Below are 17,230 nucleotides of genomic sequence, written 5' to 3'. Positions count from 1 at the left end.
CTAGGATATAGAAGGTTTTCGTAAGTGAGAAGTTCTCCTTCCTCTTCATAATTGCCTTCCCTACCCTCCAGGCAAAATAAAGATATAGGGATTGGGTTTGGGCTGAGACAGATGATGTTCTAGTGCATATCTCAAGCTACTGTAGTCTCTACTCATTTATATGAGTACTCTTACTCAACTATTATAGTAACAAAGAGAACATTCAAATTCAGTCACAATTTGATTCTAAACAAGTTATATGAAAACTCAGGTTTTTATTTTGTGGTGCACATAAAAAAGAAAAAGGGAAAATAGAAACATAAATACTGGAAAGAAGGTCATGAGATTACATATGATTGTACTTAGCAGATACTAATATTCTCATTTTATATATTAAGAACAAAGTCTCCTACAAATATCAAATCATTATGTCATATACCTGAAACTAATATAATGTTATGTGTCAATTATAGCAATAATTTTTTTTTTAATTGTTAAAATTTACCTTAAAAAATTTCAAAGAAAGTTCAAACACTTGACTAAGGTCATGGATATACAAAATGTTAGAATTAGAGTTCAGATAGTACTTTAGACTTAATGTGATTTCCTTTACCCTACAGAAAATTTGGAAAGAGACTTTTTAAATATTTTGTTTTAAAGAAAGTATTCCAGCATCATATGCCAAGTGGTTGGAATAACTCAATATTATTTTATTATTTTTTGAAAAGAGTCTTACTGTGAGAAGTAACACACAAGTATATAACCTTCTACTGAAAGCCAGCACATTAAAAGGCCAGGAAGGGAGAAGTGGAAATAGACAAATACCACATGATTTCACCATATGTGGAATTTAAGAAACTGAACAAACGAGCAAAGGGGGGGGGTGAGAGAGGCAGATTCTTAACTACAGAGAGCAATGTGATGGTTACCAGAGGGGAGGTGGGTGGAAGGGTGGGTGAAACAGGTGATAGTGATTAAGGAGATCACTTGTGATGAGCACCAGGGAGCGTTGAATCACTATATTGTACGCCTGGAACTAGTATCACACTGCATGGTAACTAAATGGAATTTAAATAAAAACTTTAAAAATGTTAATAAAATAAAAGAATAGGAGAACTCCAAAAAAAAAAAAAAAAAAAAAAAAAAAAAAGAAGGAAATACAAGTGCTTTCCAAGCTGATCTGATTGGTTAATGCCACCCACAGTCTCAATCATCATCAGACGGGATCTTTAAATTCTTTAAATTCTTTAAATTCTCACTAGCTGGAATGTGAAATTGCATTCACTTCTAAACTTCTTCAGGGTTACTTATGTTGTCACTTATTTCTAACAGAGGTTAAGAAGTTATCAGGACTGATACGAGCATCAGCCAAATTATAGATTTATAAAGAAAAGTAGCAAATTGTTCATTAACAAGAAAGGAAATACCTTTCTATAAAGTTTAATGTACTCACATTCCATTTCTAGTAATAAAACATCTGCGAAGTCATTAATTGATTAAATAAATATTAACAAATTAAACTTTGGAAGGTTCTTTGCTGAGTATAGAATCTTATCAAAGGCAGATTGATTATTCTATTAAGTATTTCATCCAAACGACAGGTTGTTTACCCCATTCCACAACCAAATACTTTTCTCTTTTTTTGTCACAAAAAATTTCTGATCTCAAATTCTCTTTTTTTAGTTTTTTTCATTATATTCCAACCTTGCTACATACTACAATCTTAAAATTTGTATCACATTTTATCATATTTTCCTATTCAGATACAAAAGAATGGTTGTGACTAATTTAACCTGTTCTTTTATACTTTTTATATTCTTTTGTACTTTTTCTAGAGATAAGCAGAGCTCATTTTTACAGGCTATACCTTTTTATTTAATTACTAGTTAAAGAAGTATTTTCTAATGAAGATGAAAATAAATCCAAACATACTTACCACATGAAGAATTTTATTCTCTGTTTCATACACAGTACAGTCCTTCAAAATAAAAAGAAACATATTCATTAGTTTAAAAAAATCAGACATGCCTTTTAAAATACTTTCTTAGGAAATTTACTACAATTTGAAAAAGTCTTGATAATTCAAGCAAAAACAACAATAAGAATAAAAAAAATCCAGAATGCCATATATTAAAATATTCATAGTAGTTAGCTCTGATGGTCAGTTACAGAGATATTTTTGTTAAACTATATTTTCTAATTTTAAACACATATCATAGAGAATAATTACATTAAACAGAAATAAAATCAAATATTAAAAAATACTGTAACATTCTCTGTCTAAATTTTTATGTGTGATACTTTTTGTTGAAGTATTCCCAATATTTCAAATACTAGTTTTTTATAGATTGGAACATTACAAAAAACATTAACATTTATTTCAATAGTCTTAGTTCCAAAAATGCTTTTATATTTTCAACTGTTGTAGGCTATCAAATATCCTTTACACTATGCATTTAAAATTGATACACACTACTAATAAATATCAAGTTCATAGTTTTTAACTTAAATTTGAATCTTTGAAATTATAAATAATTATTTTTAAAAATCACCATTGTCTTTTTACCTGCAGTTGCTAGATTTATAATGAGCAGAAATACAGCAAAGTGACCTTTGCTTAGAAACTTTGTTTCTATGTCTCATTTTTCTTATGAAATTTATAAAATGGGAATGATATTAGTAGGAACCCAATAAGGGTATTGTGAGGAATAAATGAGAAAATGGATAAATAGCTTAGCATAGTATCTGGCATACAGTAAGTGATAAATACATTTTAACCATGAATTATTGTTGTTCTATGTCTTTATTTTAAAAATTTAAACTAATTACCTTTACTTTAAAATATAAAGTTAACTAATTACTATTTGACCATCTAATTTTGAAAGAATAACCATGTTTCACAGCACTGTATATTTTAAAGAATGACAGCCCATTTCATTTTTTGCCCTGAATTTAATTTTTTAAAAAATGGATCTTGTTGAACATAGATTTTGATAATGCTGTTTCACCAAAATAACTTGTCAAAAATATTATGTATTCTTATCAGGGGCAAAAGTTTTAGAGTTAAATTTAGGTGATTTATTTCACAAATTAATAGAAAAACTTAAGGACTGGGCCTTGCCGTACTGAAGGGCTTCTGTGCTGATGAAGAAGTCAGTTACGAATTTAGCCATATTTGTGTCTCTATAAATTAAGTATGAATTATGTGTACAGGGGAGACAAGGTATAAATAAAGTATTTATACTGGGAAAGTACACTGTACTTACATCTGAATTTGGAAGAGTCCAATTTTACAGAATTAATTTCAAACACAATTACACTGGTAAGAGATGATTTGGGAAAAGTTGGAAAGTTGCCCAGTTTCCCCAAGCTGCCTGTACAACTTGCTTCAGCTATAATGGATGCAAGTTTGATTATTTACCTACCTTCCCCGAATCAGAGAATATGATTAAATGTTCAAACTTCAAAGGGATTCTCCTCAAGGAAAAAAGCAAATATGATCTAAATGGATATCCTGCGAGTGATACAATAATCACACAGAGAATAACTATTTCAAGGTCTTCAAAATATCATACTTTACTTGCACATCTCTAGTGTAACATAACAAAAAGAACTGGTAAATAAAATCTTATACTATTGTCAGTAATCATATTGTTTGTTGGTAGTAATGTTTTCAATCTTTACTGTTTTGCTGAAACTACTGTGTTTTATAGAATGAAGCAACTGAACAGTTATGCGATACTACTATCTTTCTATCGGTTTTGGCATCCTAAGTAATTTTAGCATGAGACAAAGTAGATACATATACAAGAAGGTAAGTAGAACCTAGAGTCTCTTGATGTATCATGTAGTACACGTATGTCTGTATTGCTTAGTGTAGCCCACTGAAAAGATACAATCAACTGAATAATGAATAAATTCCTCAGTTAGTGATTTTCAAATATCATTTCCTGGGCCTTCTAGGAAAATGGTGGATTCCAAATCTGGGGCAGGAAATGTAAAAGATGAGCTTGGATTGTACTGTGACACAGATAAGAAGAAGCTATTAAACTCTATAAGGTTTGATTAGGAAGGATTCAGCAGGATTTTGAAGTCAACATTAAGTGACTCTTACTGGCCAAAGACAGAGCAATTTAGGAAACTAAAAAAAATAATAGTTACAACGGATGGAAACAGTAAAGTACATATTAATTATTATACATATTAATACAGTTGATTAATTTTATATATACCAGATACATCCAAAAATATTCAGTAACAGTTATATAATACTGCATATATTAAACATGGCCCCTGACTTAGAAAAAGCACGAGTTAGGGAGATAGGCATTCACACAAATAAGTTAAAATATGTAGAATGCCAAAGTCTTCATAAAGTTTAAGTTTCAATAACTTCACAAGCATGAAGGCCACAAAATATAGAAATCAATATGTGAAATGCCAATTATTTAAAATTTTATAATCCCAATATATTTCTCATTAAAATGCTAAGTGCCCACTGTATGGTGCTATATACTTGCTCAAGCCAAATTTCAAACTTTGTAAACACATTCATCAGCTCCTGATTCTCAGTGACCAGAAGGATTATATCTATAATCTGAGCTTTAAGATTATTCAAAGAATGAAGTACTGATGCATACTTGACAATTCTGACATGGCCAGTGAAGACAAAGTCTAAAAGAGATACATCGGGTGACGGAAGTGGACAAGGTTTTCCACCAATCTAAAAAACTATCACAAATATCAAAATTAAAAACTTATTACTGAAACAAACAAAGCCAAATGACTATAAAATAAATTGGAATAATTAAATTTTGAAAGGATGTTTACATTATGTTTGTAGCATATTCACATATGTGGCTTTATTAAAGCTTAAATACGCACAAACACATTTGGGACACTTGCAATTACTATAATAAAAGCAGGGTCATACAGCTGGGGGAGCAGAGGAGGAAACAACTAACTCTGCCTTAAAAAATCAGGAAAGGTGACTTTTTAAAAAAGATTTTATTTATTTATTTGACAGAGATTACAAGTAGGCAGAGAGGCAGGCAGAGAGAGAGGAGGAAGCAGGCTTCCCACTGAGCAGAGAGCTCGATGCGGGGTTAGATTCCAGGACCCAGGGATCATGACCTGAGCCAAAGGCAGAGGCTTAATCTATTGAGCCACCCAGGTGCCCCAGGAAAGGTGACTTTTAATTGAGTCTTGGAAAAAGTAGGTTTTTAGGTAAAGAAAATAAAGGCAGCACTACTGCAAAAGCAATAAAACTACCTTCAAACACTTCTAAGCTACTGCAATAATTTTCAGATTTTAGCTCTGTATACATGTAAGAATCACTTGCAAAGTGGGTTAAAATGCAGATTTCTGGGTTCAGCCCCAGATAAATGGACAGGGTAGACCTGGAGTGGGGGGCCCCATCATGATTTTGATGAAGATGGTATTTTGAAAGACAATCTATATTATAGGATAAGATGTGATAGAAGAACACCAAAGCAAATCAAACCAAAAATGACCAAATATATAGAACCTGAAAGACCATAAACTGATTTGAAAATAGTATCTGCTGGCTCACTCAAAACAGTTCTCAACTCCTCGGAACTATCTGCTTTTGTTTCACATTCTCTCCAATTTATTGACTGACTTTTCCTTTTTCCCACCCAGTAAACTTATTTCTTTCTTCAACTGCTCATCACTTTGAATAACTGCTTCTATTTGTTTCTATCTCTGCCTTCTTTCAGCCAGATGGGCCTGTTCATTATTGAAAGCCAAAGGCTTTCACAAAGGTTGGGACACAGCATAATAAAAGCCAAACAAACCAAAACAATACAAAAAAGTATGTATTAGCCTGCTACTTAATGTTAGGGAGAAGAACAGAAATTAAATGACTGTATTCTATTTACTTAAGCTATCATGTTAAGGAGTTCATTTTATTATGCTGAATATTTAAATAGCCATAGTTACCTTAGGGGATTCCTTTTATTAATAAGTTATTTTATTTCCATCAAGACACGAATTTAAAATATTGGCTTCTCAAGTGTGGGTTTTATTAAAACTTAGGGCCAAATATTTCCCCCCTAAAAATCATATCCGAAGTTTTAAAAAGAAAATAGCACCGAATATGGAGAAATCCACATTTTTAAGGACCTATTCATGCTAAGAAAGGTACACCTCTGACGTTCTACTTATTTTTAGGTTAGGATTAAATTTAGATTTTTAAAAGTGGATTTAGAGCTATGCTGCTATATACTCCTAGGAATTCTCTTCAGTAGCTCATGCTCTGTCTCTTACTGTGCATGGAAAATGACACTTGCAATTTCTTTTTTATTCCTTTCCATATAATGCTTCTACAAACTATGTGATGCACATTTAAATGTATCAAATTCCTAACAAGACAATATTCATAAAGATAATGAGTGTTTCTTCAGTTTTGATCAATTTTTTCTTTTTGAGAAGGCTAAGTATGCACAGAAACCATCCTCCACAGATGAGTTATGTGCCCACACAGGATCATAATCAGTTATTGTTCTTGTGAAACAGTGATGCAACTGCCATATGGAGCCGCACACATAGAAACCCTTCTATCCTATGAGAGCTATCACTGATGTTCCCTACTTTGTCAACACATCTTAAGCATCCTGGGGTCATGATGTTCAGTAAACGTAATTATCTCTCATCAACTGTGTATTATAGTCATAGGAATAGCTCATTAACATTGAATACATAAAGAGAGCAAAGAAAAATAGTCTATGTTTCTAATGCTGCATACAATTATATTTCATGGAACTCTGGAACTATGAATGCTCTAAGTTTTCATATATTTTTTGGTATATTACAGTATACATGTACATATAATATAAAACTATTGTTTTGTTTTGTTTTTGTTTTTGTTTTTTTGAAAGACAGCATACCCGCATGCAAAGGGGAAGGGCAGAGGAAGAGGGAGAAAGAATATCAAGCAGGCTCCAGGCTCAGAGCCTGAGACAGGGCTCTCTCTCCTGACCCTGAGATCAGGACCTGAGCCAAAACTGAGTCGGATGCTTAACTGACTGAGCCACCCAGGTGCCCCTAAAAAATATTGTTTTGCTTACATGTAATATTTAAATAATACAACTATGCAAACCTTTAATAATGACACCTTCATACCAAATATTTCACATACTCAATTGTCAAGGTACCAAAATGTCTCCAATGCTTAAGTGATTAATTCATATGAGTTAGTGTTTATTTTATTCATTCACTCATTCATTCACTCAAGTCACAATTCCATTCACCAAAAATGGTTTCTGGGGCAACTTGTAAGTGCAATTCAATGTCAGGCACTATCAGGTAATCAAAGATAAATTAAACTTGGCCCTTGGCCATCATTCTTTAGTGGAGAAATTGATCAAATAATAATATAAGGTACATGACAAATGCTCACAGAAGATCTCATAAAGAAGAGATAAATCCTAACTTGTTAATCTGGAATGACTTTCTGGAGGAGGTACTTTACTGACCTTAACTATCTTTTGAATCTGGAAATTGAGGGTTCACAGGGAACAAACATTTCAGCTTGTGCAAACACAATGAACGAAGGCATGATGAGAAGTAAGCACACCAGGCTAGGGCACAAGATACGTAGAATGAATGCAACAGGAAAGAAAGTCTAGAAAATAACATGAAGTCATACTGTAGAGAGCTACCAATGCTAGGCTGGAGAAATTTTGTTTTGAAGGGAATACAATTTTTATTTTTCGTGACAATCTATTTTGAAGCCCTGTTCAACCAGGATAGCACTTTAATTGGTCAACTGATAATTTCTTGTGACTTTATTTTGGAAGGGGTTAAAGTCAGAGTAGTGCCATGGCTGGTGTTAAACAGCAACATGAAAGTGGTGAGTGTGTGTGCTGCGGGCAAGGGGAGGAGAAGAAGAGTCCAAACTCTGTGATCCAGCTAACAACTCTAATAGCCATTTCTTCTGGTTCCTTTTCTCATGGTTTTTTGTTTGTTTGTTTGTTTTGTTTTTGTTTTTGTTTTACTTTCCCTGAGTTACAAGAGTAATTTACAGGTCATGTTTCAGATAATGAATCTCTATAAAGCTGTATATCTTTCTAAATATACCAAGTAGACATTTCATCTCTGGGGAGGATGGAGGAGTGTGTACTTTACTCAGATTCAAGGAAGTGCTCAGAGATGTCTGAACATCAGAAGTATGTGGTCAAATATATGTTTTATGAAAACAATGGGGAAGAAATTGTGGATTTGGAATGGAAAAAAACTGGAGGTAGCAAGATCAGTTGGTATGCTCTTTCAATAGAACTTGTAATATGTAATCCAATCTTGAACCGAGTTTATGATGGTGGAAAGCAAGTTGAGGAGAGGTGGCTGACATACATGTAGCCAAGAATAAGAACTGGGTGACTGATTCATCAGGCACAGAGGATGATGGGGAGAGGAAAGTTAAATATTACTCCAGGGTTCAAACCTGAGCAAATGGATGGATGGCTGAGTAGAAATGTTAGGAGAGACTCTGGGGGAAAATAAAATAATTATATTTTGGGCATGTGAAATTAGAGGTGGCTGAAAGATAGGACATTTTATACAAAGCTGTCCAGCAAGCAACTGAGTAAACTGAACTGGATGTAAAATAAAGCCAGAGCTGTGAATATTTACACTGAAGTGACAGTTAAAGGCCCAAGAAAACAACAATAAATTCATTAAAAAAGAAAATGTATAGTGAGAAGATAGCAGAGGACAGAAGCTCAGACAATGCTTACATTGTCTGGGAATGCTTACATTGTCTAGGAAGGAAGGGTTAGTTGTGTGGCCAGGAATAAGGGGTAGAAAGTTGTACTATAGAGACATATTTGTTAAAACTTATAGTGATAAGAGGATTATCATAATTATGTTCTATGTCTGTGCTGCTTGAAATTCAGTAGTTTTTATTTTTTTAAAGATTTTATTTATTTACTTGACAGACAGAGAGAGATCACAAGTAGGCAGAGAGGCAGGCGGGGGGGCAGGGAAGCAGGCTCCCTGCCAAGCAGAGAGCCCAATGCAGGGCTCCATCCCAGGACCCTGAGATCATGACCTAAGCCAGAGACACAGGTTTAACCCACTGAGCCACACAGGCACCCCCCAATTTGGTAATTTTTAGACATATGTGGCTCCTAAGCAATTAAAATGTGCAAAGAAGGAACTGGATTTGTAGTTTTACTTAGTTTTAATTAATTTAAGTTTATATTTCAGTTGCTACATGCAGCTAGTGGTCACCATGCTAGCCAGAAGGTCAGGTCTAGAGAAATATACTACGGTCCTTCCAACAGTTATGAAATGGGAAGCCATTTAACAAGATTTTCAAACAAATAACAATAAAGCAGCATCTGAAAAGAAAGACATGAAAGAGTTTAGTTTCCAGTTATTGACCAGATGCTTCACTTTTTTTTTTCCTCCCACAAGAGCTGATTCCGGTCTATTGTGACATCTACAGTAGCAGCATAGTACAATGAAAGCAATTCTTTCTCTAGGATGATACACAGAAAAGAGCTATTAAAAGGAATTCGAAGTAGTCATCACCTAGCTTTGTGGGCACAAAGAAAGCAGTGCCGGGGTAAAGGCTTTGCAATGGATGGAAGATAAAAGTCCAAACAAAATTTGGATGCATTGAAAGAGCAAAAGCTGACTGACTGCCCTGAGTGAAAAGAATGTCCATAGTGAATAGACAGTCATCGGTCTTCTTGAATATGTTATCAAAATGTTACTGTTAAATTTCAGATCTATAAATATCCTTGGCAAACAAGGGAGGCAAAGGTATAACCAACCACTGCGCAAGTACCTCCTTGGCAATCCTTCCACCATTTTGGCTAGCTTGATGACCAAAAACTTGTTGGAGCAGTCTTCTTGCTATTGTTTTGGGAATGAGAATAGAATTCATGAAGAATGGTATGAATCTTCGAGCACTGTATCAAAAACTAATGATGTATTTTATGGTGACTAACATAACACAATAAAAAAATACAATGTAAAAAAAAGAACCTAAATTTTTTTTTAAAAAGATATTATTTATTTATCTATTTTAGAAAGAGCACATGAGCAATGGGGTGAGAAGGAGAGAGAGAGAGATTTTTTTTTTAAATCTCTTATTTATTTATGTGACAGAGAGAGAGATCACAAGTAGGCAGAGAGGCAGGCAGAGAGAGGAGGAAGCAGGCTCCCCGCTGAGCAGAGAGCCCAATGTGGGGCTCGATCCCAGGACCCTGAGATCATGACCTGAGCTGAAGGCAGAGGCTTAACCCACTGAGCCACCCAGGCGCCCTGGGAGAGAGATTCTGAAGCAACTCTGTGCTGATGGCAGAGCCCACCTGAAGTTGGTCTTGATCTCAGGACTTTGAGATCATAACCTGAGCTGAAACCAAGAGTCAGATGCTTAACTGACTGAGCCGCCCGGTGCCCCTCTTGAAATTTTCAAATGACCCATTTTGAAAAGAAATAGCTAAGATTTTTCATTGGGTTAAATAAGGTATTGAGTTGTAACAGACAAAGAGCAAGAAACAAGGGATGGGAGGAGAATGTGAGTGGGCATGACCTTAGCGGTCATCTGTAGTCTTTCCATCAGGGAACACAGCCATTTTCATCTGCACCTTGCATCATATTGCTCTTCAAAATTCTGTCTATTTCTCCCCACTCTCTCAGAGGCCATCTAAAATGAAACCAAATTTGGATTTAATATTTTTTTAAGTGATTCATTTATTTATTTGAGAGAGAGAGAGAGAGCACGAACTGGGTGAGGGGCAGAGGGAGGAGAAGGAGAGAAGCAGATTTTCCGCTGAGCTCGGAACTCAACATGGGCCTTGATCTCAAGACTCTGAGATCACAACCTGAGCAGAAATCAAAACTGACCCAGACACCCAGGTGTCCCTCCAGTCTGGCTTTAATCACTCTAGTCTTCACTTCACAACGAAAGACTACTGTCTCAGTAGTTGAATGCATATGGAAACTAATCTAGCATATAAAGACTTGGAAATGCAGGCAGAGAAGTAAGGCTGATTGTTTTTTCAGCATCTTAATGGCTCTGTAATAAATCTAAAAACTACTCAGGCTAATCAAGATTGAGTGTCAAAAGGAATTAAAAGTAAAAATGTCAAGTTAAGGTATTAATGACCAGAAAACTCATTAGGGTGACTGTGATCCCTATAACTTTAATAGTTTTATTTTGACAACCTGAAGAAGCAGTGAACTAATCCCCATCATGAGCTAAGTTTGTTTATTCTGCATGTATTGAGTCGAGACCTAAATATTTTTAAAAAGATTTTATTTATTTATTTGACAGAGAGAGATACCGTGAGAGAGGGAACACAAGCAGGAGGAGTGGAAGAGGTAGAAGCAGGCTCCCTGCTCAGCAGGGAGCCCGATGTGGGGCTTGATCGCAGGACCCTGGTATCATGACCTGAGATGAAGGCAGACACTCAACAACTGAGCCACCCAGGTGTCCCAAGACCTAAACATTTTTGAAAGGCCTATGTCCTATATTATGTTTCCACAGGTTATCTGTTAATCTTACTCTCTCCCATTAGATGGTCAGTATTTTCAAAGAACGAACTCAATTGTGTCTTAAATTTTCGAGTTTCTCTTTTCACTCTATAAGTATAGTCTCAATTTATCAGCTATGAGTATTTTATTCCATTGATTCTCTATTTTCACATTCTATAATAAACATTTCACATTGGCTTTAGAGATTAGGTACACAAATGAAATTTTAAAGCCATTTTTTAAAAAAATAAAATTTCTAATTGCCAAACTAGCACAGTACATTTAGTTTCTTTACACTCTAATTTTGTACCAAAATAGACTGAGTTCAGTTTTAAAATAATTTTAAAGATGAGCTTAGTTTTAAACTTTAATCTGCATGATCTCAGCAGATATTTACAACAAAAATAATTGGGCTTTCTCTGCATGCGTGAAGATTCATATTATGTAAAAGACATCAAGAATTTTATATTCGTACAATAAAGTCAACATTTCTTTGTAACAAAAAGTCTCTCTAGCTTCCCAATGTTCAAGTTACTTACTGCAATGACCATCTAATATATCATAAGGGAAAGAATATCTATAGGGTCTAAGTGATGAAAGATACTTTTTCCCTTGTGACAAATTCAACTATGGAGCTCAAGCAAAGATAAATACTATGACCCCTCATAAATGAAAATATAAATTAAACATTACTTCATCAGTTCAAGATCATCCACTCGGCTGCCTGAAAAATAAATGCAAATTATGGTATATTTGAAACAAATTCCAAGTATTAGTCTTAAAAATTCTTTAGTCCCTATATGTACATCTGAAAAGGTAATATTGATACCCAGGCACTCAATAAATATTTTTAGATCATTAATGATAATAATATACTTAAATCCTAATAAATACTAAATTGTCCAAGTAACAATACCAGCCTACATCTAGGTTTACTTTTGTACACCCTCAGAAATCATTATCATAAATAATCAGTATCCATTTAGGGTTTCCTAGTAGTAACACTGAGTGATTATAAGACAGAATTTTATGCTTTGAAAAATTTCAAGAGGTCTTCCTCTTCCCCTTCCTACAAAACCTATCACCAAAAAAAAAAAAACCAAAAAAAAACAAAACAAAAAAAAACCTATCACCAATATTGCAGTAGATTAGTTAAGATACTAAGAGACACCAATGCATAAGAATACACCATTGAGAAGAGAGAAGAAATTCTTTGAACTCAACTTTTACCGACATATTTTTTGGATATTTCAAAAATTTTCCACATAATTTAATTTTATGGTACTTTCCTTATGTTCAAATAAACAAGATTATTGTCCTTAAAATTCTGGTATCACGCTATATACTGGAATTTTTTATATATTCATTGCTATACCAGACTTGTATTATGCTTTCTAAATATACGTTCCCTTCTTTTAAAGAAAGTATTAAACTTCCTATAGCTACTGAAGTCAGCCATTGCTGTATGACTTACTTTGTCCAATGAAATGTGGGCAGATGTGCTTGTCCCATCTGCAGAAACATTAAGAAATAGTTCATAGTTATACCATGCTCTTTCCTCTCTGCTGTGATGACCAGCAATGTTCAAAAAGAGGCTACTCTGGGCTTTGAAGTGAGGAGAATGCGGAGTAGAGTTATAGTAATCCAGGCTGGATATGAAGCGTGAGCACTGGACATGAGTGATATTAAAAGCACAAATATTTCTGGGTTATTTATTACTGCAGCATAATCTAGTTTAACTCGACTGATACAATCTTCCACCAGATAGAAGGGTTAAAGCTAGAACACATATGAAAATGAAGACGTAACCAATGCAGAGTTTAATGCAATAACTATTCCATGATTTTTTTTTAATGTAAGCTCTACACTCAATGGGGGGGCTTGAACTTACAACCCTGAGATCAAGAGTCACAGGCTCTACCAACTTGAACCAGACAGGAGCCCCCATTTTATAAATTTTACATGCTGTACTTCATTTCAGGAAATGTACTACTTTTCAGAAATGCTATGTCTTTCCTTACACAGTCAGCCTCAGATTACACTCTTAACTTCATAAAAATCTAGTCTTTCACCATCTTGTGTTTGTATATCATTTTTGTCTCATTTTATTAGTCTTATCTATGCTCACTTGTCCTAATTACTTAATTCTGACCAGTTCTTCAAACATGCCAATATCAAGTATAATCTCAGTCCATTATTTCACTTGTGTTAGGACCCAATTTCATCTGAATTACCTGTCTGATGTTGGTTGTCATTCTGACCCAATCCAAGGGATCTGGGTTATTAAAAACTACTTTGTCAGTAAAGACAAATGCCTTAGAAAATTGGTGCCTGTAACTGGTGGCTCCCTGTATTTTTTGGGTATGCTTTAATCTTTTATAAGTATGAAAAATTTGTAATGATTTAATGATAACCTATGTAGGACATAAGGATCCATAACATGCTGAAAATGCTATTATTTCTTCTTATTTTATTAAGTTCCCAGCACATTAGTTTCTAACATTGATTTTTCCCTTATTATAAATGCATAATGACCATTTTCATTAATATCTTATGTTTGATATCCTAAAAAACATGTTTAACTAGGCTCCTCTATAAATGTGTCACATCTGGGTTGATATCACCTATAAATAGTTGAACCTACTGATCCACAGTTCCCAGTCATTCAACCTATGATAGAGTTTGGGGAATCTGCCTCTTAACAAGTTTCCCCAGGTGAATTATAGACCATGAATGAGGCTTTGAGAAAATACTATTCTTTAACCCATAAATTTTCTTCTCACCTCATACTCCTCTCATTCTAAATCAGTTAATTATGAGCACAGTGGTTATCAACTTTGGCTTCAGGTTAGGATCAATGGAGACATCATTTAAAAACTACTCATGCCAAGCCTGACCATAAAGAGTCTAATTTAATAAGTCTCATGGAGCACAGATATCAGGGCTTTTAAAAAGCTCCTTGTTTCATTCTAAGGAAAAGCCAAACATGAGGAGAAATGAGCAGAAAGTATTACAAACAATGTCAAAGCATGGATCTAAGTCCTGGCCATGTCACTTATTGTGTCATTTTCCCTCTCTGAAATTCCATTTACTCACTTACAAAACTGAGATAATGACATCTGGTCTACCTACTTCACTGGGTTATTGTGAGGGAAAAAATCTGATTCTGATAACATGTTGTAAAAGCACTTGGCCAATCTCAAAATAGCAGTGTTATTATTCCCTGACCATTAAACTTTGTATAGACATTTTGTTCTTCCAATAATTTTTAAATGTCATAAGGAATAGGGTTCATCTAGATACGGTTTGAGGGAGGGGTACAAAAGTGGACAGAAGAGCCCAGAGTAGTATACTTCAATTCTAAAAGGCAGTTCAGTTGGGAGAGAAAGCAGGAAAATATTTCTGTAGACAGTTTAAATGTGAAGAAACAGAAAGCCTAGTGAGATTATTTTGTAGGGTAAGGAGACCTGTGGAAGACAGTGAAACAGTAAAATGGAAATTAACAGTTATATTATTAGTAACTGCTGAATAGCACAACTGTAGACATTTTAAAAGGCATTTTAAAATGCCGTTGGGGATGGCACTTAAACTGTAGCAAGATACATAAAATAGTTATAGAGAACCAGGACAAATAAAAGTATGTAATCGAACCTTTTCATTTTTCCTGCTTAGGTACTTTTATAACTCCTACTTTGGCACTACACAGTCTCAACATTATATTCTATATTCCTTTACAGCTCAGGTTTCCAAATTTGGTATCAAATCAAAACTGGAATTTTAAAGCTACAAAAGCATTCCAGATGATACTCAGAAATGCACACATGGATTTGTTTGGGAAGGCTGAGCAGACTGGACAGTAATGGTAACCTTTTCTAACTCCAAAACTAGCCCTCTCCTCCTAGTCTCTGGTTCTCTCCACATGAACCTCTCCTTCCCTCCCCTCTTCTTTCCTCTTATCTTCTCTCTCTTCCCCAATTCACTAGCTCATTCCATTACCTGTTTCATGGAGGAGACTGGTACTATCACCACTGTTTCCTGCCTCCCCCACTCATCTTCCTGAAGTTGCAAGGGTTAGTAGGAGAAAGGATAGGAAGAAGCAGCCTTAAAATTTTAAGGACTAATTGTGTATTTGTAATAATGACAATAGACCTGTATTTCATCATCTTTGAAGAGAATTTTTTTTTTTCTTTTCGTGCTTAATTCTCTTTAGGTCTTCATCAGCATCACAGTGAGTTATAGCAGTTAAACCTAAAATCTGTAGTCCTTTTTGGGGGGGAATCTTAAGGGGAAATGAGTCCTTTCATTCTTTCAACAAACATTTGTTTCCCAGGCACCAGAGACACAGAAATGCATGAGGCAGATACCCGCTTTCACCAAGTCTCCCACAGCAAATTTTTTCTTAAATGGACTGGTATTACTTTTGATTTTTTTTAAAGATTTTATTTATTTATTTGACAGAGAGAAATCACAAGTAGACGGAGAGGCAGGCAGAGAGAGAGTGGGAAGCAGGCTCCCTGCCGAGCAGAGAGCCCGATGCGGGACTCAATCCCAGGACCCTGAGATCATGACCTGAGCCGAAGGCAGTGGCTCAACCCACTGAGCCACCCAGGCGCCCTTACTTTTGATTTTATCTTTAAAAAGAATCATCATGGTATAAGACAAATGGTAACATATCAGGGACTCTCTCCTGAAGTTTATTTTATAAACTGTAGGGATAAGAATCATGTAACCCATCTTTTTTTTTTTAAGATTTTTATTTATTTATTTGGCAGACAGAGATCACAAGTAAGCAGAGAGGCAGGCAGAGAGAGAGAGAAAGAGAGAGGGAAGCAGGTTCCCTGCTGAGCAGAGAGCCTGATGCAGGTCTCGATCCCAGGACCCTGGGATCATGACCTGAGCTGAAGGCAGAGGCTTTAACCCACTGAGCCACCCAGGCACCCATAATCCATCTTTCTATATCTGCTTCTATGCACATAACATAGCACCAATGCTAGAAGTTCTATCTTGTTAGGGCCCTTGTGAGAAAATTTTAATAGCCTCTTGAAAGATGAAATACATCATAAGACAGCATGGCAAACATATTGTAATTCAGAGAGCAGGAAGACAATGAAAGTACATTACATAAATAAGCAATAAAACTTTCAGAACAGGATGTAGTACAATTATAAAGTTGTGCATGTCCAATAACCCTTCCATGTAATATATTTAAAATAGGCACGTATCCAAATGTCCATGGTCAGCAAAGTGAATAAATATGGAGTAGATACACAATTGAGTATTATATGTAGTGAATGAACTACATAAATGGACAAAACATGAATGAATTCAGAAACACAAATCAAGTGAAACAAGTAATATGCACAGTGATACCATTTTTTACAAAGTTCAAAGACAACCATAACTAAATGGTATGTTTAAGAAAAATATATAAAACTATTTTAAAGAGGGGTGGCTTGTGGTGCAGTTGGCTAAGCCTAAAACTCTTGAATTCAGCTAAGGTCATGACCTCTGGGTTGGGAGACTGAGCCCTGCTCCAGGTTCATGCTCAATGCAGTGCCTGCTTGTCCCTCTCCCTTAGCTCCTCCCCCTCCCCTGCACACTTACCTTCTCTCTCTCCCTCTCTGTCTGTCTAAAATAAATACATGAATAAAATCTTAAAAAAATTATTTTAAGGGGAAAATAAAAACCAATAAACACCCTGAGAAGAGGTGGGGATAATGAGATAGGGAGGTAATGTTCTACT

At 35.0% G+C, this 17,230-nt stretch overlaps 1 protein-coding gene across 5 annotated transcripts in view; it reads right to left on the bottom strand.

Moving 5' to 3' along the window:
• CNKSR2 (connector enhancer of kinase suppressor of Ras 2) overlaps positions 1-17,230 on the bottom strand; it is a 288,218-nt gene that overhangs the window by 166,016 nt on the left and 104,972 nt on the right. For all 5 annotated transcript variants that reach the window (XM_059157335.1, XM_059157332.1, XM_059157333.1 and 2 more), the window contains exon 5: positions 1,916-1,957. In XM_059157335.1, the coding sequence (XP_059013318.1) occupies positions 1,916-1,957 (42 nt within the window). The remainder of the gene's footprint in view (positions 1-1,915; positions 1,958-17,230) is intronic.

This window comes from Mustela lutreola, chromosome X, assembly GCF_030435805.1.
Source record: "Mustela lutreola isolate mMusLut2 chromosome X, mMusLut2.pri, whole genome shotgun sequence".
NCBI lineage: Eukaryota > Metazoa > Chordata > Mammalia > Carnivora > Mustelidae > Mustela > Mustela lutreola.
Note: the sequence above shows the minus strand (reverse complement) of the source record. Positions and strands in the feature narration are given on the sequence as shown.